At 40.9% G+C, this 23522-nt stretch overlaps 1 protein-coding gene across 2 annotated transcripts in view; it reads right to left on the bottom strand.

The window, feature by feature from the left end:
- Positions 1-4099: 4099 nt before the first annotated feature.
- The window catches only part of wnt7bb (wingless-type MMTV integration site family, member 7Bb), a 31496-nt gene continuing 12073 nt past the window's right edge, over positions 4100-23522 (bottom strand). For both annotated transcript variants that reach the window (XM_086209507.1, XM_086209506.1), the window contains exons 3-4: positions 12078-12349; positions 4100-8029 (exon numbers count right to left, since the gene is read on the bottom strand). In XM_086209507.1, coding sequence (XP_086065633.1) covers positions 7550-8029; positions 12078-12349 — 752 coding nt within the window. In that variant the 3' untranslated portion in view covers positions 4100-7549. The remainder of the gene's footprint in view (positions 8030-12077; positions 12350-23522) is intronic.

The raw sequence follows: 23522 nt of genomic DNA, 5'->3' as shown, positions 1-23522 counted from the left end.
TATATATATATATATATATATATATATATATATATATATATGTGTGTGTGTGTGTGTGTGTGTGTATGTATAGTCAGTAGTTTCACTTTCCTATCTGTGAATCAGAACAGAACTTATTTACATGTTCTTAATAGATATTTTTGAGCTTGTTTCGTTAGAACCACATGTAGGATACATGTTGCTTTGCCTGTAGTGCTCTTGTGTGTGGTTGGGGGTTTTCATTAAAAAAAATCTTGTAGAAAATAATTAAATACACTACCTCAGTTCAGTTTATTGTACTTGTTCGTGTCGATAACCTTCCAATCTTCTCTGTGCAAAAGAGACAACATAAAGTTCTGCTAAATCTCAAGTACGCATCAGGAAGAGACCCACGCCAGCACAGTATCAGGACAATACAGTTGCAGATGGATGAAGGCAGTCAGGTAGTGTTCAGAGTCCACAGTCTGGGGTCTTGACGATCCCCACTTTGCCTTGTGGTCTATGATGTCACACAGGGCTCTGCCTTTGAATGGCCATGTGTTCCTCACCACTAATATCAAACAGATGATGAGAAACCTCCAAATGATGGTCTTTCACTAAGACAAGCAGTCAAAACAAAGTTAAGGGAACACAGAAAAACACCACTAGAAGCGATCGCACACACAAAAAAGACGATATGTTCTTAATTGCTGCAGGCTGTGTTGCGGGCAGCGTTTAACTGTATTGTACGCTCTCTCGCCTTATTGAAAAGTTTAACATTTAAACTTGTATCATCATGGAAAAAAGACTGATTGCACTCTTTCAACAGTGGCTACAATAGAACCTATCATCTTAAGCAAAGATTTCACATCCTGGAATAACAAACAAGGATTGCCTCCAATTATACATCATTCCATGAGACCCTTTAACGTCCCTCGTCTAATTGAAATATGGGGTCTGGAAGACAACAACCCTTTTCTTCTCACTTGGGATCTGGATAATCTCAAGCATCAACTCACGAGACCTCTGACTTCCAAATTTTTTGTTTCATCCCTTCATTGAGATAATTCATTTTTTTCCAACCTTGCTTTTCTTTCCTCCCTTTGCAGATGTGTCTTATCTCTCAAATGCTCGTCTCCCTTTGCAAATGTTACAAATTACCAAAAGAGGCAGATCTTTGGTGCTCTCGCTAACATTTGAAGGACTTTTGTCATCCAACAAAACAGTGAAAATTTTACTTTTTTAAAAAAAATATCTTGAAGTGGTGTTTAATGTTATTTTTCAGCCCATGTACTATGACATTTCCTTGAATTGCACTCGAATGAGGACAGATTTTTCAAAGACATCGACTGTTTTGATCAAAATAGGTCATCTGGATCCAGAATACAGTCGAGATGATTTCCAGAAACCTACATCTAGTTCTTTCGGGCATTCCATTTGGACTCAAGGAATTTAACCGGAGTTTGTCTCTGATAAAGTATCACTTTAAGCTGTATCCTGCCAGTGGCCTTGAACAGTCTTTGGGATGTAGGATCTACAATTTGATCCAGATCGCCTCCAAAACTTAATCACATGCTTGTAACATTAGCTCTCCACTAAATTCAACCAAAATCTATCCATTAGTTTAGAAATCACATAGATCACATTACCTGGTGGAGGTACATAAAGTTGCTTTGCATGCTTTTGCTTGGATCTTTTTTCTGTTACTGTTTGCCATTCCAAATCCTCTGTACTGCAGGAACGTTTCCTCCACCATCTGAGAGTCACTTTTGAGGATCAGCCTGTTCTACACACTTTATCAGTTCACATCCAATCAAGTTTTTTTCAGGACTAGGAAATCAATGAGCGCCATTTATGAGAGCAAACTCTGTTTCCTGTCTGTTTGCTTCGGCTTGTCAGCCACAACTGGAGGTGACTTTTTCACATCCCCTTCAGAATCAATTGAAGCTCCCGGGCAGGACGAGTTGCCAGTGGACTCTGAATAGCAGGATCATGTGATGAATTTGCATAAAGTTGGCAGATGTAGGGTACATTTATTCTCTCTGATGTCAGTGGACATGTTACCTTGTGTTTCCTTCCAACTGAGCCCAGAATCACTTCCATGTGAATCCGACCAGAAGCGTGAGGTAGCAAAATAAATGCCAATGATCTAATGATCCTGACATCCAAACAATAGCTGCTCCACAAGAAGGCACACACACAGCAGACTGTTTTTCTATCTCATATTTTTAATGACAAAATGTTTGTCAGAAACAAATGGATTTATTTTTGTCAGTCCAGGGCATAGCATGGGGAGCTTATGTGGTTCCGGTCCCCAGGGCTTCAGACAACTAACAAAACACATCTTACTTCTGCTCTGCTGCCCACCTACAATGCTTTTCACATTCAGGAAGACAAGTGGGAGCGTCCAGTGAATGAATAAAGTAGCATGGCTCTCTTCCACAGAGCCTCTTCATAGGGAAGAGCTGCATGTGAAAGTCTGACAGTTTTGTTTTGTTTTGTTTTTAGGGAAAATCACAGATTTTTGATCAAATAGAAAATGATGTAAATTAGTATTTGAAATCCCAGAATGCTTCATAAATGCCAGTTCTATCCGAGTTTAAGCTTTTCTTTCATGACAAGCTGGTTTAAATTGATAAAACTTTCTCGGATTCAACCACCTCCGTGTCTATAAAAGGTGAAAATTATGGATTACCATACCTCTTATCATGCTTTGCACATAGTCTGCAACTTGGCGCAGCAGCTGCACCTACTCGTATATTGTATCCACTCTTTCTCCAAACCACTGTCAATTATCTCCTCTTCTCCTTTTCACTTTCAGTTTCCGGCTACACATGCACCTCCTTGTTTCACCAAGCCATCCCATCCATCTCAAAAACACCCTCACAAAAGAACTACACTCTTGTTTGTGTGTCAGAAACAAGAGGCACACTGAGCCACTTCTATTCACATCAAGTCATTTGCATGAAGGTCCTCTTCCCACTTAGTGACTCCAGTTCCTGCCAACACAGAAAAGCATGAGGAGAGGCTCGAGTGTCGTGCCAGTTATCTTGTCATCCTGTGCCCCTAAATCCTCATTCAGTTTCTCCTGTGTATCATTTACTGTACCGCAGCATACTTTGAGAAAATACGCTTCTGATATCATCTGCAGCTTCAGCCACAACAGAAAATAAACATGCAAAGTGATGAGGTAACGAGCCGGTGTCCACAAGTGGCTGTGACCACCCAAGACAGACATCCCCAATTACGCTGGAAAAATCAGTATGGGTGCTTTTCATCCCTTAATGAAAACCTACTCCGAGTTGATGAATAATCACATTTTGCAGGGTTTCTGGGGATTTATTTTGTGGGGGGTATTGCAATTCATTTTTAATGGAAAAAAACTATTTTCCATAATCCTTGTTAGCTCTTTCCTTCTCTTTTCACGTGTCTCATCGCATCTCTTCTTGACACAGAAATGGAGGAAGCTCCTTTCCATGCTGAGAGAGATAATTGACTTCTGTTCCGTGCATGCCACAATCAAGAGAGACGACCACAGCATATTACCAGCATGTGCTGTGTACAAAATAATGTCAAAATCAGCACACTGCTTGGTTTATTTGTTTCTTTTTCTTCATGTTTAATGATTTATGCTTTGTAATGCAATGCCAGTTGCTATATTAAGTGTTGTTGGAATCTTGAATCACAGTCTTATGCATAACATTTGGCTTCAAACCTGAACACACACACACACAATGACCAGATTAAATGTGTGTTTTTCTTCAAAGGGAGAGAATTTATGGAAATAATAGCTTTGGATATTTGCTGGAGCAGTTGATATGGGCACTCAGCAAGACATTCTTAAACCAAATAAGTAATAAAATGAAAATGTACATTCCTGACTCAGGATTCAATGATATATTTTGTAATAAAATGTATCAATATACTAAAAACACATCAGACTTTCTGAATCCTCGTCAAAGAAAATTTGGAAATGCTATAATTTTTAAATGTGTAACGCATTTCAGAAGAAAATAATGCCAGAAGGATACTATATGCAAAATATTTTATATTAATAAATTACTTTTAATAAGTAAATTTGTAAAACTATTTACTGTACATACTGAAATCACTGATATTTATTAAGTTAAATACTGATTCACATCCTACAAACTAAATGGCAGTAGATGCAATCTCTATCTCAGTAATGTGTGGTTATTAGTCATGTGCAAAAAATATACATTCTAAACCAGTTAAATAATTTGTAAACCAAATGACTTAATGAACTGACCTGTAGAAACTATAAACCTCTCACGGCCTACGCATTTGGAAGAGAAAGAATACACCAAGGAAATGAAAATGACAAAAAAGTGGTTATGACTTGATATGCCACAAGGCACTGTATATTCCTAGGAGAAATGTTAGCCTAGGGTGTATGTACCACATCAATAAAATCAATAGTTTAAAATTTTGGAAAATATTTTTGTTTGCATTATTGACAATAAACAGTTAGTAGTGAAGATGTACACGTTACTTCATCCAGAAAGTGTAATGTCTTTAAGGTACTCACACGTTTGTGTTCCCTTGTCTTGACTCCGGATATCAGATAATACCGACCATACATTTCTAGCTCGAAGCAAATGGTGACCGACAACGACAAAACTGTCCATAACATCAAACTCTCAAACATCTCCATCCAGCCACACGGGTCGTTAATATTCCACTTCTATTTGAGTGAAAAATAAGTCAAATTTAGCAACTTCAGTTTGGCACAACTATGAATGCGTTGACCTGTTGACGCATGAAGTTGTTTTGGACAGTTCTGCTGTTTTTATTAGTCGGTCTAGTAATGTAGGCGCTATTGAGTTCAAGACACGTAACTATGAGTACTTGAAATGCAAATGACAGTTTTTGGACTAAGTAACACTTTAAGGATGGAGCAGGAGCAAGAAGGTAATTATCTTAGCATTGGAAGCCTGGAAGCAGAGTGAAACTGCCAAGTTCTCTTTAAAGTTGTAAGATAGGCCTCCCGACATGTGAAACTCACTCATGAATAGACCTCGTGCAAGAACTTTTTTGTTGTATCAATGAAAAACATTTGTTTAATGACTAATTTACATTGGTTAACTGGCAGGACATTGGTAGTATTCAAGATTCGACTGGTTGTTTTCAGTTAGCTGACTTTGGTGACATTGTCACGATTAAAGAAGTGTTCGCACAACTGATTCTTGCATGAGGCCCAGTGTATCTTGCTTGTAAAATCATAACACAAACACATGTAAAAATTATAGTGATGATTTTATGGGGATTTACATGCTATGACATGTTCTTGATAGACAGCAGCTGGGTGCACTGATTTCACTTTGTGTTGACTTGTTAAAGAAATAGTGGTTTGATAACAGCTGTTGTGTGCTTGCCCTGATGAACTGTTCCAAAGGCTCAGCTACTGAGTTTGATATTTTCTGTGACAAATGATAGCTAAACTCCTAAATTAAGACCCAAAACTGTAATAAACCACATTAATCTTTTAATGTTATGTAAGAACTGAGCTAATATAGCCAGGAAATAAAATCATGTTTTAGCACCGATCACAAGATGAAATAGTTGAGCTATAAAAGGGATACCTCATCCATACAGAGAATTTTGCCTGTCGAGTACTCAGAAACTAGATGTGTTGAGCTCATGAAGATGTTATTTCTCCCCTTACATGACAGCTTTCTTAGTTCAGAATGCAGAAGCTGAATGACGTGTGTGTGTTTAGCTTGATGCTAATGGCGAATGAAATACCTAACAACAGCTATTTTGAAAATTCTTTTTTTTTTTTAAACTGCCCAAAAATATCCATTTAAAAAAACAGTCACGCAAATCACCGATGTGATCTGCTTCTTTATCCAACCATATATTTAGCAATTCACAAACAATCTCAGCCAAAAAAACAAACAAACTACAACCCTTCTGGTTTGATGCATGCTCGCGATAGCACTGCACCGGGAGGGTTATAGTTTGTTTTAAGCTCTAATCAAAGTGATTGTGGATTACTGAGCTTGATGGATAAAGAATATGTGGATTATACTGAGCAGAGCTCTTGAGAGTATGCGATCTGATGTTTTTGGGCAGTTTCATTGTTGTTAGCCGTCAGCTGCCATTAGCTTCAAGCTACATAAATGTGGTAAGGTCGTTCTGCATTCTGGAGTCACGTAGAAATAATGCAAGAGGTAAAAAAATAAATTCAGAGTACTTGAAAGGCAAAATACACTCTTTGGGCGAAGTACAGCTCCTGTTCTGCTATGAAAGTGTAACTACTCCCCTGACCACAGCTTTGCAGATATAATAAATGAAATCATCAACATCTGACTCAAACTTGAGGCAGGTTCAACTACAAGTGATGACTTTGCAATTAACTGCCAAACTGAGGCAAACGGGAGTTTATTTAGTTCTTTCGACTGAAGAGAAAAATATCAGTGCAGCACTCAATAACACATCCAGCAACATATCAGTTTCACGTTAAATGACTTGAGGAAGGATCTTTGCAGTTAAATGGGTTTTCTTGCTACTGAAATTGCAAAAACATCCAAATAGATGTTACTTCTTGGGAAAAAAGGATAGCAAACACACTATGCTACAGTTAAATGGAACCAAGATGTTGGGATGTGAAACACACTGTAGGCAAATTATGTTTTTGCTGTAAGTACACCAGTAGCAATGAAACCATTTTTCTAAAGAAAAGATGAGGTGTTTTAGGGTCGGGGGGTAATTTCTAATAGAACAACAGCTTCAGTCAGAGTTTCTAAAAAGTATTTTTCTTTACACTTAGTACAAAAAAAGACATCTCTACCCGTTAGTGCTTCGTTTTAAGATACTATTACATAAATAGACAATTTATTTTCAGTGTTCAGAACAGACAGTTCCAGTGTGACTGGAAAACTAACATACTCCACCATATTCCAGTTGGCAGCAGAGAGTTTAACAGAGTTCTCCACTCAGTTTTTGGTGCACCTCAACGCACCTTATACTTACAAAATGTTCTTCATTTCTACAAACCTCCAACATTAGCCCCAGCCAATTTGGTGGGGTCATTCATGTCAAGATTCACTTCTGCCCCTCCCCCCCCCCTTTTTTTTAGTGAAAATAAGACAAAACACTTGAATGTTTTCACTCAATGACTTGGCAAATCCTCTCTGTGTCACCCCTCATCAGCTGCTGTCATTTTGATCCACTCCCATGTGACTGTGTTTCATCTCATCATGCATGAGTCTCTTGTGAATTTATCAATTACAAATCCCAGAGTGAAAAGCACAGTTCCCACAAGGGCCTCATTCGTTACCTGCAGTCTTGACTTCACTGGGGATACATCAGTACATGAGCACAATCTCCACGTGACAGTACAGATCTGGGGTATTACCTACGGATATTTAGCATTTACTTTCTGAGAAGCAATTAGATAGATTCTTCTGTGCAAAATGATGCCATGAAGAGCTGATAGTGTAAATGCCATTCCTCTATTTCACAATCTCTCATTGGTCCTAGACACACTTTTATCTCGCTCTCTTGGGTCTTCCTCATCCAGCAAGTTCTTGGCGCCTCACTTCCTGACACTGAGTTCCTTGCATCCTTATTTGCAGGTAAACACCTCCGTCCTCTCACTGCATGTGTTACACTTGACGAAGCAGCACCATTGGAACTTACAATTGCACTGCCACACTTTGGTATACTGGTGCGTATTGTAGCCGCGACCGCAGCACATAAGATCACAGCCATCTGTATGTGGCGAGGTGCGGTTGCACAGGCGTCCCTGGGTGCCCACGCTCCCTGTGGCTGCGTCCTCTTCGCAGTAGTTGGGTGACCTCTCGATGTAGACAAGGTCTGTCTCCATGGGCTTGCGGTAGCCCTGAGTCTGCTTCACCTTGAGGTGGGTGGGCTGTCGAAGTCTGCTAGCCCGTACTACTTCCACATGCACAGCTTCGTTGTACTTTTCCTTGAGAACATAGCCAATCTCACGGAATTTGGGAAGCGTAGTCCAACAAGTTTTGGTGGTGCAGGAGCCTGAGACACCGTGGCACTTGCATTCCAGCTTCATCCTTTCTTCTAAAACCTGTGGAGTGATAGAAGGACACATCACAACAAACGTAGACATGAAATTTCATACCCGACTTCAAATTGATACAAGAGAGTTTTCCTTGATTCATTACATTCAGAACTGACAAAGATAAAGTGCTTGAGTGAGGTACATTATGTTTGTCCCCCACCAGCAAGATACTGATATGTGAAAAAATTCACAACTTCACATTGTTTTTCAAGCAAGTTAACACTTTAAAATATGGGTTAAAATGTCATTTATCATGATACAAAACCCTTTCAACAAATTAAACATTTTGATCAAGTTCTAGTAATCCCAATAGAGTGTAATCTGAGTGCATCTGTGTCTCATTCAGACTGATGCAGTCTGCTCTGTGGAGTGATGACCCCTGACCAGAGGCAGGTGCGTCTGAGCTGCAGGATCAGGCTCAGGTGTGGGAAGGTTATATAAAAACCCGCCATCCAGCACGCTATGCTGACTCATAGTCTCTTTAACTGAGCATAAAGCATCTGTTTGTCTTTCTTCTTGTGTGTATCTTCCAAAGAATTCACTTCCCAGTTGTCCTGGTCAACGTGTTGGAAGTGGTTTGTTATCCCTTTCCCTCTCAGTCCTCTTCCTCTTCTACCTGCTCAGCAGTTTGTCAAATTTGTTTTCTTTGCAGTGGTGAATTTTATGACCCAAACCTCCCATGGTCGCCTTGGTAACCCTGAGAGGGTTACTTTGAGATCCCCCTCTCAGTCTGCAGTCAGCTTCCACTCCCCAATACCGATGTCAGTAATTCCCCATAAATAAACTATGCTTTTGACATGTCTTGGGAAAATGAATTACCTCTCAAGAGCGCAATTACACCTCTCCTAAACCACGTCAGTAACGGACAAGTAATAGATAAAAATAAATCTTTAAAAAACAACCATTCATCTATAGTCATTTATAGCTAGATAGAGATGTCATCAAACTGCTGAAATAAAGTAAAAACATGAACTAAATTCTTTTTTTATTTTTTTTTTACACATACACAAGAGACTCATCCTGACTCAGACTTGGTCACCACTAGCTGAAACACACAGGCTGATGTCTTCTCTGTTGCTTAAACAGGAGCCATATGGCAAATATTATGCATTATAGTAATAATTTCATTGTCGATACAGTGAGACTGAGGAGCCAAATTGCGCCCAGCGTAACATGTATTTAACTCTTCTCAAAGGAGAGGGTGGAGTTCAAACAGCTCACATTAACACATGTGTAACAGTCCTGACATGACTCCTTTAACCTAATTAGGAACCCCTGATTTTTTTCTGTCTGAGATGTAAATTCAGTTGGCAGGGCATTTTTCCTATGCAGCTTTTTCCTGGCATTTTGCCCCGCCAGCAGCACAGCTCATCCTTTCTATCAGCCAACACGAGCAGGAATTGTTCACTATCTGTCTGTCCTGTTCGTCCACTTTTGCGGTCACTGTTTCCCTATTTGAGGACACTGATTGAAAAATAATAAGCTTTCCCTACCTCATAAAAGCTGGAGTCAGCTGTCAATCGTGTCATGTTGAATGAGGATTTCCAAAAATGTAAAACCACAAGGAATGCCTGGCATATAAAGGGGTCTGACAAATAGATGGAAACATTTAGTTTATCCGCGTCCATCAAAGACTCTGATCCGTTACTAATTACAACAATCGGATCAGATTCCTAGCTGAGGATCACTTGTCAAACATAAACCCCAGTTGTCTGTTGAAAAGAATCTCGCTTTCTCACTGGTTCAGTAATGGAAATGAAAGATATCAGCTGGATCCCATTATGCAACACCAAATTTATAAGCTCATTTTTCTTGAATTTATTAGTGCAGAGAATTTTTTAAACAAGCTTAAATGGCCACACTCGATGCAAAAAATGAAACCACGGGGACAATGGATAAGGAATTCAGCATTTAGGAAATCCCAAAATTAGAAGTGGGAACTTAATATTTGTCCCTCCATAAAAACACTGTTTAATCTATCAAAATCACAAGGACCCAGCTTCAGATGACGGCTGTACTTATATATTTTTTTCAACACCATTATGTCGAGCAAACAAAGTCAGTGACCTCACTGAAAATATGAAAATGAGCTTTGTTATCGTGAGATAATCCACTGCGTAACTCGGTATGCATTAAAAAAAAAGTCACTACAACACGGCTGTTCTTGGCTTCTGTGCATGCTGCAGATAATTCAACAGCAAACTCACTGGGCTCCACTAACATACAGTCCTCCTCTGTACTTTGTCACTGCAGCGCCTTCTCACTGTCACTTTGAAGCAGCACTATTCATCTACACAGCAATCATTCACAGTTACAGTGCAGCAAAAAGCTCCACCCACGCAACCACAACTCATATTTATGCAGATGGATGGGCACATGTTTGCTGTGGATGCGCACTGCCTTGAAGACAAGCTGACATTGTGAAAATGGAAGAAAAAAAAGCTGGAAACCTATTCTGAACAGTCTGGAGCTTTACTTTTCCTTATTTCTTCTCTTTGCTCACAAGGATTACTTTCACACCCATTTACCTCACGATTGAAACTTTGGCCATATGAACATCTGACATTGTAACTTTATATGCACATGACAAAAACTAAGGACAAGCATGACAGATCCTCTTTAATAACATCTCCAAGTCTATTAAAGATTTGGCTTTCCTACTGTCTCTGCGAGGAGCAACAATGACTTTTTCACATCCTCCTGATTCGGAGTTTTGGAGCCAGCGAGGAGTAAAACGTTGCCAGCTCTGCCAGTCTAACATGCCAGCACCCTGGCATGCTGCACAGACCCTTGTCAGTTTGCTGTGTTAACACCGGAATTGTCAGGCTGCTTTCACATGCCGAATAAGCACAGTGAATTTTCAGTGCAATGCTTTGGTGTAGTGCAGAGGACTGTAATTATGTGCTGCTCCTGATGTTACATTTAATAACTCAGCAAAAAAAAATCCAAGTGTAAATATAAAAATCCTTTCATCACTTTTATTTACCTCACACTTCATGACTTTTCTGGAGTGACTAATAGCATAAATCCATCATAAAGTTAGCCAACACTCCTCTTCTCAGAAATGAAAGACTCATTCTTATAATGGAAAGAGATTCTTGTAATCTGCTGATGCCAAACAAGCTGCTGAGAGGATTACTGGGTGATCCATCAACCAGCAACTTAGCCACTCAAAGCTTTTTGGTCTTTGCACTTTTTGCAAACACATTTAAATCTGCACATAGTTTAGAATCGATAATGTTATGCTATATATGGATAAGGTTTTATGCAAAGGAGGATGATAGAGCGTCCTAACGATTATCCCCAGACCTCAGTGACTTATCTAGGTGAGTACAGATATTCTTTATGTGTGAACTGCAAGAGTACTGTCAAAAATATAAAACAAAGCGCATGTCCTCCCTAAGGAGTCTACGTGGCTCCTCAAAATTAAGTGAGAAACAGAAAGAACACAAATTTGTGTACGTGTATTTGCTACAACACCACATATTTTATTCATGATAAACTAAAAGAGTGTGGAATACAGTGAATTACTGAACTCTATCCATACAAATACTCCATCACAATGTTCTGTGATATCGATCAGAAACTTCTATGAAACTAAATAATAATGTGGTCCGGATTCAGGTCAAAGGCTTGAGTGATTGACATCCAGGAACTGACCAATTACAGGCAATTCATGCTCGAGTGAAACACCACTATTACTGAGATACCGCTAATAGCTATATCCTGCCAATGACCTAGAACAGTCGGCAGGCTCTACAATTTGATACAGATTGCTTCCAAAATTTAATCACTTGCTCATCGTAATGTTACCTATCTTTCCACCAAATTTAATCAAAATCCATCCATTGGTTTTTGAGATATTCTCAGAACAAACAAACCAACACACGCCAGTGACCATATTTCCTCTTTGGTCGAGACATTAAAGAGGGATTGTCCTATGAATAATTTTGAAAAGTAGAATGAGAGACTTCATTTGATAATACTGGATCCTGGATCACTCCTTGAAGAAAAACTCTAGCAAAATATATGAGAACCCCCAAAACCTCTTTACCTTTCTCCCTGCCTCATTGTTATGCAAGTTCATCAGGCGGCGTGGGGTCTTTTTAATCTCCCGGGCATCCACAAAGCGTCGAGAGAAGTCGATGCCGTACTTGATATCAGCAGAGCATCCTCCCCACTTCCAGCCTTCCTCCTGATTGTAGTACCCCTGCTTCTCCCGGTCGCAGCCACACTGACTGAGGTTGCCCTGGCTGCACGCTGCCGTGATGGCGTGGGCCACCCCCGCTGCTGTGATGGCGTAGGTAAATGCTGCTTCCCGACTGCCTGAAAGACGGAGAATAGATGGGTTTTTAGAGGAATTATGGGTCAACATGGGATGTACGACTTTACTTTTACTGTAGAAAAATACACAAAACTCAAAATACAGTATAGCTTGACCCAAAAAACAACCATGAAAGATCCAAATGTCATGTGATTCCTGGCAAATGGCTGCTATGACTTTGATCTTGCTGACAGGAACTCGCTCCATTGTCTTATTAAGCCACCAAACTTCCCCTCCCTCTACTACTCTACTTCCCTCCTGCACCTTTGCAGAAATGTGGTCTCAATTCTGGCCACAAAGCCCTTGGGCCCAGCCAGCGAGAGTGCAGTGTTGGAATGTTGGTGTGGGGAGAGCTGGTCTAGGTGCTGTCCAAAGTGCTGAATTCCTCTACGGGAGCACCTTGTGTTGCTTCCCACACAGCAAACAGCTGGGGTCTGCAGGTCTCGCTGCCTGGCTCACAGGGCTCCGCGGCAAGAGAGGAGACACTCTCGAGTCAAAGGGCAAGAAAACAATATGAGATCAACACCCAAACCTAAATTCACCGGTGCTGCATCTTATAAACTGTATGGAATCCTAATTTAAGCTATCTATTGATCAGGTGGATATACTTAACCCTCTCTTACTTCCGTAACCTGTGAACAACTGGCAGCCTCTGGAAATAAACCCTCTAGCTTAATCTGGAACAGAACATAATTTGTTCAATACACCTTTATGTATTTAAATAAAGAAGACCCTAAAATGCTACTCATGAATTGAAATACTTCCATGACTCCATAAATGCTATGAGATGAGTGTATTGATGACAAAAGATTTCAAAAACAATTACTGAAATTTGAATAATTGTGTATTTAAAAAAAAACAATGCTAATGTGTTTGGCTAAATTAGCCCCAGATGATAATAACTAGGAGTTGATTGTTTTGTCGGACCAGCTCTGACAAAAGATATTCCCTTTATGAGAATTTCTTGAAGATCTTTAAATTATTATATTTGAACAGATAGAAGCAGAGGATATTTTAGATTTCCATATACATGATTGTTACTCCCAATATTTTTGCCTGGTAACTCTTTAGTTAATTGAATTCGCTGTACTGATCATATTACAGTTGGAACTCAGTACAAATGCAGCCAAAGATGGATGACAACAACCCTTCTATACATTCACCCCCTCCTCCTAAATATTCCAGCCAGCCCTCAGCTGAAGGGGTCCGTCTTAAAAGGTCTGTCCTGGTCTAAAACCGACCGAGGGCTATTACAACACCAATCTCCCTTCAACTGGCAGTAATCGGAAAGGGGCAGAGCAGCAGAAACCAGGTAAACCACAGAGTGTTTCCAGGGACTTTTTTAGCCTTTGGAAAAAATTGTATTGTATGTCTTTTAATGTATGTTGTGTAATGTACTCAGTTGCAATTATACGAACCTCTAAAATACATTCTTCTGCACTTTCGAGGGACAAAAACTTCCTGATTTGTTATGACAGCCCCTTAAGTTAGTTTGGCGACAAACTGATTTCACAAACTTAATAAAAAAGAGCAACCCTGTTGTGGTTGCTGGTGTTCTGGTGTCCTCTGTTTCTGCTTTGTTTCAGGTTGAATCTGGATAAAATGTTGAAGAATAACAAATCATTCCCACTCATTGATAAATGTTAACCAGCTAAATCAAAATGTTCTACCATAGAGATTCTTTATGTCAATGATTATCCCCTAAAATTTAGTTGAGGGTATCAGAATATAATTGAGTTTAAACAGATAATGTTCTGAGGGAGCCGCAGCCGTTTTGAATCATCAAGAAATAGATATTGCAGACACAGACGTCTACAATAAACAAGCTGTCAAATATCACGGTCCGTCTAGTCCACCAAAAACAGAAATAATACCCGACAAATGAGCAAAGCAGACAGTTGTTTACATCTGCAGCAGCAACATTTAAGAGGAAATTATAAGGAAATAAAACACAATAATACCTCAGAGATGAGAGATGATAATAGAGTGGCCTACACCCTGTGTCACCATGCCCGTTCAAATAAACTTTTAAGAGTTTTGACTGTTACTCGATGCTTATTTTACCATATTAAATGACCAGACTGTGTGGTCAGATAGAGCCATGACTGCTAGTCTTACACTTGTTATTACTAGTTTGCACAAAGCATGAAAGAGCATCCTATTTTTCGGCAGTTGAAGCAACATTTGCACCGTGTACATGCAACACTTTGCAGCTGTTTTCCATTTGACTTCTTCTTCTCTCTCCAGAGGGATATTTTGCACCTCTTACTCTAATCCCAGGGACATTTTCTGAACTCTCAGAGACATTTTCACCCGAAAGCCACTGTTAATTTCCTATCCTGGCACTGGTGCTGCAGAACTAATACCATGGCCACAGGTTTGCCCAGTGGGGACTGACTCACAACCACTTGCTTCTCTGGTTAGCAGTAGAGCTGTGCCCCACCAGCCTGTGGTAACATTCTGCTACCCCCACCTCACACACACATGCAGGCGCACGACCATAACGTAAGTGCATACACAGGCACGCAAATACTCAGTGACCAGCCACATAATAAAAATACACAACACACTTGCACTCGCTTTCTCTCTCTCTCGCTCTCTCTCTCTCTCTCTCTCACACACACACACACACATGTACATTCACTGTTAAAAACAATTTGGGATATACACGCACAAACAGAGCGTCACTGTAATGTTTAAAACAGGATAAGGCCAGTTTCCAGAGAAAGGGTGGTTTCCAGCACTATAGATGTCTGCCCATTTCTGGGCCTATGAGCTTTGCTGCTCATGGGGAAAATGATGATGATGGGGCTTGTACTGGTTGTCACCCCCTGGTGGGTCTGGCACTACCAACTGGCAATAATGAAAGCCAATTAAAGCCATGGAAGTTGGTGATCAAGCCCTTTTTCTTCCTTTTTGCACTGAAGCAAGAACATATCCAAAATCAGATGTTTTGCTCTTAAAATACGTGTCCTCTATTCTACCAGGGACGCTCACTGTGCCAATTGTATTTGGTATACCTGCGAAAAAATAATGCAGTTCAAGAAAACAGCCATTCACTGGGATAACAAAATTTCTTTTTTATTAAATCTATTTGAAAAAGGAGTTAATATGTTTTACTGGTCATTTTGTAGCCTGCAATTTGTGGTGCTGTTAAACTGAACTCCCGCTTGTCCATCAAATGGAATCATTTTGTGATGAATATTGTAATTGACACAAATGGCTATGTTATTCTGTCTGATGCACGAGTTATGCAAGAACTAGAGAGAAACCCATTCACAGGTCAGACTTGTGAGGGATTAAGGTGCAGGGAAAAAAATAACAATATAACCACAAGACTTAACAATATTCTAAAAATAATATTGAGAATGATAATAATGAATAAGAAGTTCTTGTGCTGATGTTGTGTGTGCATCATCAGTGTATCCTCAAGAGAGGAAGGCCCTGTTTTGCTGAAAAGCCATGCGGAGAAAATTCACCCATAACAGCAGCAGAAGGCTCTAAAGAGGCTGGCCCTAGAGTTCTGACAGCCCTCCAGGAGGAACCACCCTGGGATTGCCTCTCTAGCTGCCAGTGGAAAATTGGAGTGACCAGAAAAACCTCAATGAACTTGGAAACATCCAGGAGAGAAGAATGGGGGGAATATTAAACCAGATGTCTAATGGAGTTTAGTGGCAAGTGTCTGCTACACTATCCAACTGAGAGCAAAGATGGGAAGAAGATCATCCTCGCTTCACCCAGAACAGGTACAGGAGTTAATAAACACCACGCTGTACTCCAGAGTCGGGGACTAAAAGTGGAGACGTAGTGAGAGCTACTGACTCAGTATGCCTTGGCCTTCACATTAGACCACACCACTTTGGACACTAGCCTGTGCTGCGATGCCCGTCGTGTCTTTTGATGAGCTACAGAAACTGAGACACAAAAAGAAATCTCTGGATGTAGTGGCTCGCCACTAAAACGGCACTCTGTGTTTAGAGTTGGAGGCAGGCATACCGCTAGACAAATTTCACATGACACAGCACAGGAGATTTACAACCAACGACACCATACAGGCAGCACTGGTGTAGTATAGGTTAGCTGATGTAGTAACTGACTGACCTCAACAGGCCTCACTGTCCTCACCGCTAACAGGCCATGGTTAGCCTTTGCTGCTGACAAAAGAGGAAAGGAAATGGATAAAGGAGGCTGCTGCACTCTCCTCTCGTGGATAAATTTGTTTTTACGGCTGGGAAAAGATTAAATGGCCAATACAGACGAAAACTCTTCTTTACAGTTATTAATATGTGTGAACATCTATGACGTGTTATGCAACTTTACTGTGAAATAATCATGTTTCTGCCTAAAGATACAAATAGAGAGTTGCTGACAAAAAGCCAAAAGTTGCTAAAAGTTCTCAAATCCTATGATTGTATATTCGGCCAGAAAACTTGATTTTGAGAAGAAATTAAGGTTTGAACACAAAGCAAGCTTCAGTGAAGGATGCACAGTGGCTGAAAAGGAAGAGAAGTTCAAGCAATGGTACTGTCAGGGGTCTTGCCAAGCAAATACACATTAAAATAGTCTCTCACACACACATACACACATCGTCAGAGCCCAACAGTGCAGCTGAATGGCCTCTCCACACAAGCCAAGCCTGTTGGTGGAGCAGTGAAGGGGAAAGCTTTTTAAAGGCCCTGTCATCCCGGACATGCACTCACACCCCGGGGACACAGTAGGACAGGATTGCATAAGAAATTACATCTCAACAACGTAACGATACACTGACGTTTTAGGGCTTTGTATCCATTAAAGCACAAGGACACCCTGTCACAGACAAATGGCACCAGGGTGAACAAAGGGAAAAGTGTCACCTGCTGGTGGCCAAGAGTCCCTACACCTGTGATGATGTTGGCTGAGAGAGCACTGCAGTCTGGGCAGTCAAGGTTTCTCTTTCATTGAGAGGACAGAGGAGCGTAGAATTCACCATACTTACAAGACAGCAGTATTTCAATAGTGGAAAATTAAGTTAGAATACTTCAGACCACTGTGGAACCACATACGTCCTCACTGACTTCAACCCATCAGGACCTGGAGCAACATCTGCATGCTTCTTCCTTAACATGACATCATTTTAGGTGTTGTGTATTGATTTTTAAATAATATTTAATGAAAAGTAGGGCAAAGGTAAGCCGTTTCACATGTTTCCGTCTGCTACAAAGAAGGATAAGTTTATCCTTTTCAGACAACCCTCAGGAGAAGGTTATTTACATTTTTAAAAATAGCATTGTTTTCTCTGGGCGTCTAAATGAGTTAAAGTTAATCCTTTAGATCTTTCAAACTTGTCTCCCAGTCTGTCTTTGCCTTGGTGCACGCCAAAAAGCAACACACAAATGCAGGAAAAAGTCCCTATTGACATGAAGAACTTATGAATATAAAATATAGGACATTCCACCAAAAACCAAAAGAGCAAATCAAATGGTAATCTGATATTTGTAGGCTTTTGAAAGCTTGAGTTCATGTGCACTATATTCTAGACTGTACAAAGCCTATATAATAAAAATCACAACACCAAAAAACACTGCGCTGACGCTCAAACTGTGTCTCCAGGGCCCCTTTGAAGGGGAGGAAAGTAGCAGGAAAGCCCCTAGCTTTGTGTACCAATCACTGAACTGACTAATGCGCTCTCTACTACTGTTTTCCGTTCCGCTTTATGTACCGTTGCTATGAACATATGCTCCCACTAAATTACAGACAAAGTTGTGGTCCGTGAGGTTTGCAGCTCGAGGAATTAGCACAGCCGTGTTCCTGTACAATAAAATAATATTGTTTTACCAGAACTACGCTCCACACTCTCAGTGTAGTCACATCATAGAGCTGGGGAAGTGACACTCTCTGGCACAGTAGGGTCCTTAGTTTAACTCACACACGAAGAAGAGCTTTCAGCAGTAAAGCTAAAACAATCATGAGGGTGTTTAACGTTGCCGGTGTTAAATGCCGAGAACTAAACTAAGCTGCCTCCCAGGCATAGAAAATTGGGCTGGCAGAAAACATCTCAAAAGCATCCTTTTTCTTCCCTGATCTCCCTGAGGTGGAGATGAAGCTTTTTCACTGAATACCAGGACTTGCTAAAACAGGCACAAATCCTTCTGTCCACCCTTTCATCCTCATGATGAGCCCCAAATCAGGACCTGACCTGCTCAGAGCAACAAACGTAGGTCTATATGTGCTGTACACGGTAATCGAGTTCATTTGAGGACAATGTTGAGGATTTTCCTCAGTTTCATTCCCATTTTGATTTTGTTTCATCTTGGGTTGAAATGTGTTTACTCAGATTTCTATCAATCCCACATCATATCACTGAAGATATCATTATCCTCATCATTATAATCAGTGAGTCAAATAGGCCACTGATGACATGTTTCCGATCTCATTACAAAAGAAACACACCTAACATTCCCATACTTGCTGATTCATCAAGCCTTGGAATAAAGCTCCAGGTCTTATAGCACTCCCTCCCTCCCTCCCTCCCTCCTTCGCTCCCTTCCTCCCTCCTACCAGTATCTCCTTGTCTCTAACCCAACACCCCCCTTGCACTCTCACCTAAGTGGCCCGGTCGCGGTGTGATTGTTGGCACATGTAAATGTCCAGTGGCGGGCCCTGCATGTAGAGAATACAGTGACTGGCCTGGGATTGTGTGGAACAAAGCGCACTGTGAGATTACAGTTGATCCTCTTGCATCCTGTTTCCTCCAGCAGTACTGGCAGACACAGACAGACGCAGATCCCACCGATAACTCAACGCCACGGGGAGGGTGAAACACACACACACACACACACATATGCACACACAAGGGCTGAAGGGCTAGGGTCCAGAATGACCCCTGGGGCCACGTCAGCAGACAGCCAGTGGGTGGCAGGACAGAGAAAGGGAAAGAGAGAGGGATGAGGAAAAAGAAAGGGGACCTCCCGACACACCCACACAGTCTGAGACAGATCTAATGAATGAACAAGTGAACGGCCTGGCGGTGATAGCGCTGTTTGGTTGCGTAGGATGAGAGGCCCCACCCTAGATAGAGACACATGTTGTGGGCAGGGGAAGTGAGGCGAATCATTGGGAGAGAAAAGAGTAAGAGATGACCTTTTACTGAGCCATGATGACCACAGCCCACACACTGTAAAACAACAAAGCATCCTACTCCCCTCCTATCTGATAAAGTTGGGGGAAAAGATTCTAAACACACACACACACACACACACACACACACACACACACACACACACACACACACACACACACACACATATACGGCCTTTCTGTTTTCTCTGGACTGCACATGGAGGAGAGCAGAGAGGATTACAACTAACCACATGATGATGGGCTGAAAAATAGGCCTTTTATCCACCACCGTTCCACCATAACACAATGCACGCATCATTTCCACACATTTAGCCACATGGTATCAAGGACTTGGCTGCTTGGAGTGAATCTGCCACATTTCTCTAAGCTTGGCACTGCTATGAATCCTAGATATTTTATCTATAAAGCAGCCATTATATGAAGCCTTTTTTTTTTTGCCAGATAACAGAATTGGGTGAGTGATAGCTGAGTTGATAACCACAATTTTGCCTGAAGGGTGTACAACCAAGAAACTAATCCCACTAAGGGAACAACCTTGGCGGCAGTGACATGATTGATGGTATTTTGGGAGAGTTCGCCGGTGTCAAAGTATGCACTTGTGAGCTTTTGAAAATCCCCCGTTTTTGAAGAATGACTTTTTGACTGTCTTTATTAAGCTAGTCTTGGGTATAGCACTCAAAGCCAACTGACTAAGCTCATATGTCAAGTGGGGTAACAAGAAAGAATTTAACTGTGAAGTTTCACTTGCAAGTAATGATCACCTTTGAAAATATGCAATGAATTTTTCGCAACGTGATTGTAGGAAGTCGTCCAGGTGACAGAATATTTGTTCTGTTGATGTTTCACTTAAGACATGAAAGTCTATTTTAAGAGTACAGTTTGTTGAAAATTTTCAGTTGTCCTAATTTAATATTTCAACTCACATTTCCTTTTACTTTGTCAAAATGAGAAAATAAAGCATGAATGGAACCACATGGTCATTCGAATAGATTTTTTTTTTTTTTTTTTGTCCATTCATTATTAGCCTTTGGTTGGACTGTGATGTTGTACTTGCATTCTGTGGGGATACGATTTCACCACAAATGACCATCAACTGATTCCGAGAAGAGGAAGGAGCTCGGCCAATGCATTTATAATCTGCAAGTATTTTGTTGTCCTCAAACCGGGAGCTTGTAATGCAGTGGGGAAGAGAAATGCAGGAACACGCAAATGAATGGCTACTCGAAGCCTTCAACAAAATTAAAAAATAAGGATTATGATTATTAATTATGACTGCATATGTATTACTTTCAGTCTCCCTGACTCAAGAGTTGCATCAGTGACAGTTGTGTGTTCTTAGGCCACTGTTTTCCTTCACGAATTAAGGAGATCTGCAATACTTCCAAATTGTCTTCAATAAGAGTATCGCCCTAATCCCCGAGACAGAACTCTCAGTTGTCAAAAAGGAAACCCTTTTTTTTTCAGAATACATGAAAACATGAAAATCAAACTGTCTCGAACAATAACCGAAACCTTCAATCCTCGATGAATTCAGCGTCTGAAATGGTTTTGCAAACAAAATATCAAGCCAAAAAGTAATTTCAACACCATCTCCTCCTCATCACTGAGTTCTGTCTGACCCCAGCAGTAGTGACGGTCCTCCTCTACTGGGAGGGAACACCTTGCATCTTCTCCTGATACAGGTGAGTGCTTTCAGACAAACCTGCCTACTTAGACATGCTGGATCTGACTACTAGACCCTGATGTGGCCCCTGTGGTCCTGGCAGGTGGATCACCCACTGCCTTCATCAGACTGAGACTCTTTAGTGGAAATGGATGAAAGACAGGAGGAGGGAGGGACTGCCTGGTAGTTATCAAGGAGGATGGGAAAATACAGACATGAACACACCCTCTATTGTCCCTCTTCTCTCCGGTTTTAAGCTCCCACATTCCGTCATTCTGTTTGTTTTTGGTGAATTATTAGGAAACAGCTCACCAGGGCATTTACCACAACAGCTGTCATGTCTAATTTCCAATATCTAAGAGGCAGAATACACATCCGAGTAAATCAGACTGAAAAAGCCTTCTGTTTCAAAGCAACAACATCTTTCCAGTGAAGCATGTGGATCCAGTCACCTCTTCAAGAACAGACATATTCTACATCTATTACCTCTGAAACAAACAGCTCACCTGCTCAAGTGCTGCATCCATTCTTGTGCAATGAGCCAGAGGCTGAATGATCGAACTTTTGTCATATTTCATGCCTGTGCACAACAAAAAAGGCCTTTCAGATCAAAAGCATGAATCAGGACGGTGACAAACTGGCTGGAAAGTCAAACAGAGAGTAACTGGAGCAGGCCGTTTTATGACAAGGGGGCCAGGGTTAGCCTTTGATGCTGAGTGTAGCCGCTGAAAGGTGTCCATTTTCAAGCTCTAATCACCAACATCAAGTGCGTTGCTATTTCAACCATGTTTTAAGGTCATAGGCAGGTTCTTTATGTGTGAGTCATCTCTGTTACAGGTGTTTAGCCAAAATATTTGACGGTACACAAGATGAGCCTTTTCTTAGTCAAAGCAATAGGGATCTGATTATGAAAGCTGCTGCGCAGTAAACAGGATTCATTCATATGTGTGTTAAAGCTGTGTTGTGTGGCGCAGATCTCGCTGGACCTGCAGCATATTTTGGGAGATGTATAACAAAAACCTCATGGGTGCTTTCAATGCACTGTACGCATGGATGAACGTACTCAAATAATATAATGACGATGACAAATCAGAGCCGCGGGATCAGTCTTGACAGGAATATTTCAAATAGGATGATTAATGTAGAGACTAAGCCAAGGGTTGTGATTTGAGGATGACAACATTTGCCATTTTGATCCTAAATCTCCCGTTTTTCCTTTGACTCGCTGATGGATTAATCTCTAATGTTATTACTGCTACTTAATAGACTGCAACCAACCACTCCATAGCACCCATTTCTGTTAGCAAAGGATAATTCACTCCACATTTGTGCTGAATGAAGGTACCAATTCATGCCAACACCATAGCAGGGCACTAGGAGGAAATGAGATGCACTTTAATTGCCAGTTAAAAATCTGACTGCCAGTTTATGGTGGTGTTCTCCAATTTGTCAGTTCAAGAGCAAACGCCAACCCCTCCTCACAAAATGGCAAAACTGTTGAGGGATAGAGCTGTAACAAGAAAAAGGGATGCATTCATTTTTCCATCGGTCCATCTACCCTCAAATCTTGCATGCAGCACACTTAAGTCAGGCAACAAAGGAAGTGCCAGCAGAAGCCATCTCCTGAATGGAACACACTTTTTCTGCTTACAAGACAGAGAGTCAAATAAATCTATCAGCCTTTGAAACTGAATCACCTCTGTCGAATGAAGATATATCAGGCTCTTTAATGCTCAATAACCTAACTATTAATGTGTGCTCTCTTGGAAAGCAAATGTAATACCATGGAGCTGCTCCAGAACAGAGGGACTGCCTCCAAGAGCAGGCAGCACATAGAGAGTGCATTAGACTTGCGGTCGGCTGATCTTTAGTTCTTGAAAAAATGCCGACATGTCCTCCCTGCAGTCCAAAACTAAGAGTGGATCATAGAGAGGGGGGAAAGGTTTAGTGTTCATAATTTGGGGGATTTGAGTGTAAAACTTAAATGGGAGCGGAACGGGAATAGCTTTTCCCTTGTACTTGATTATGATGATGTGGGAATTTGCAGATTCGGAGGAAGGGATTGGAACATTTTTTCTAAAGAGGTGTATTCCATGATTTCATATGCCATGTTAAAGAATTCCCTAATACATACAGACATTCTTAAATCATGAGCAATAAACACTGGAAACTATCACAACCGAGGATGTTGTGTGCGAGTTGATGGCAGGTGTTGACAGAGAACACTAAATGGCCACTTTTCCACAGTGTCTAACTGGCAGGGGAGTTGTGTAGTAGCTGTGGTGTCTGCGCTCCCACGGCGACTTGTTGTCGTGCATTAATAATGAAATAAAAAACTGTTTGAGTAACATTAGATAGTTTCAGTTAAATGAGAAAAAAAATATGCAGTTGGG

Source organism: Aulostomus chinensis, chromosome 7, assembly GCF_037954235.1.
Source record: "Aulostomus chinensis isolate RoL2024-O1b breed Wild chromosome 7, RoL_Achi_v1.0, whole genome shotgun sequence".
Taxonomy (NCBI): Eukaryota; Metazoa; Chordata; class Actinopteri; order Syngnathiformes; family Aulostomidae; genus Aulostomus; species Aulostomus chinensis.
Note: the sequence above shows the minus strand (reverse complement) of the source record. Positions and strands in the feature narration are given on the sequence as shown.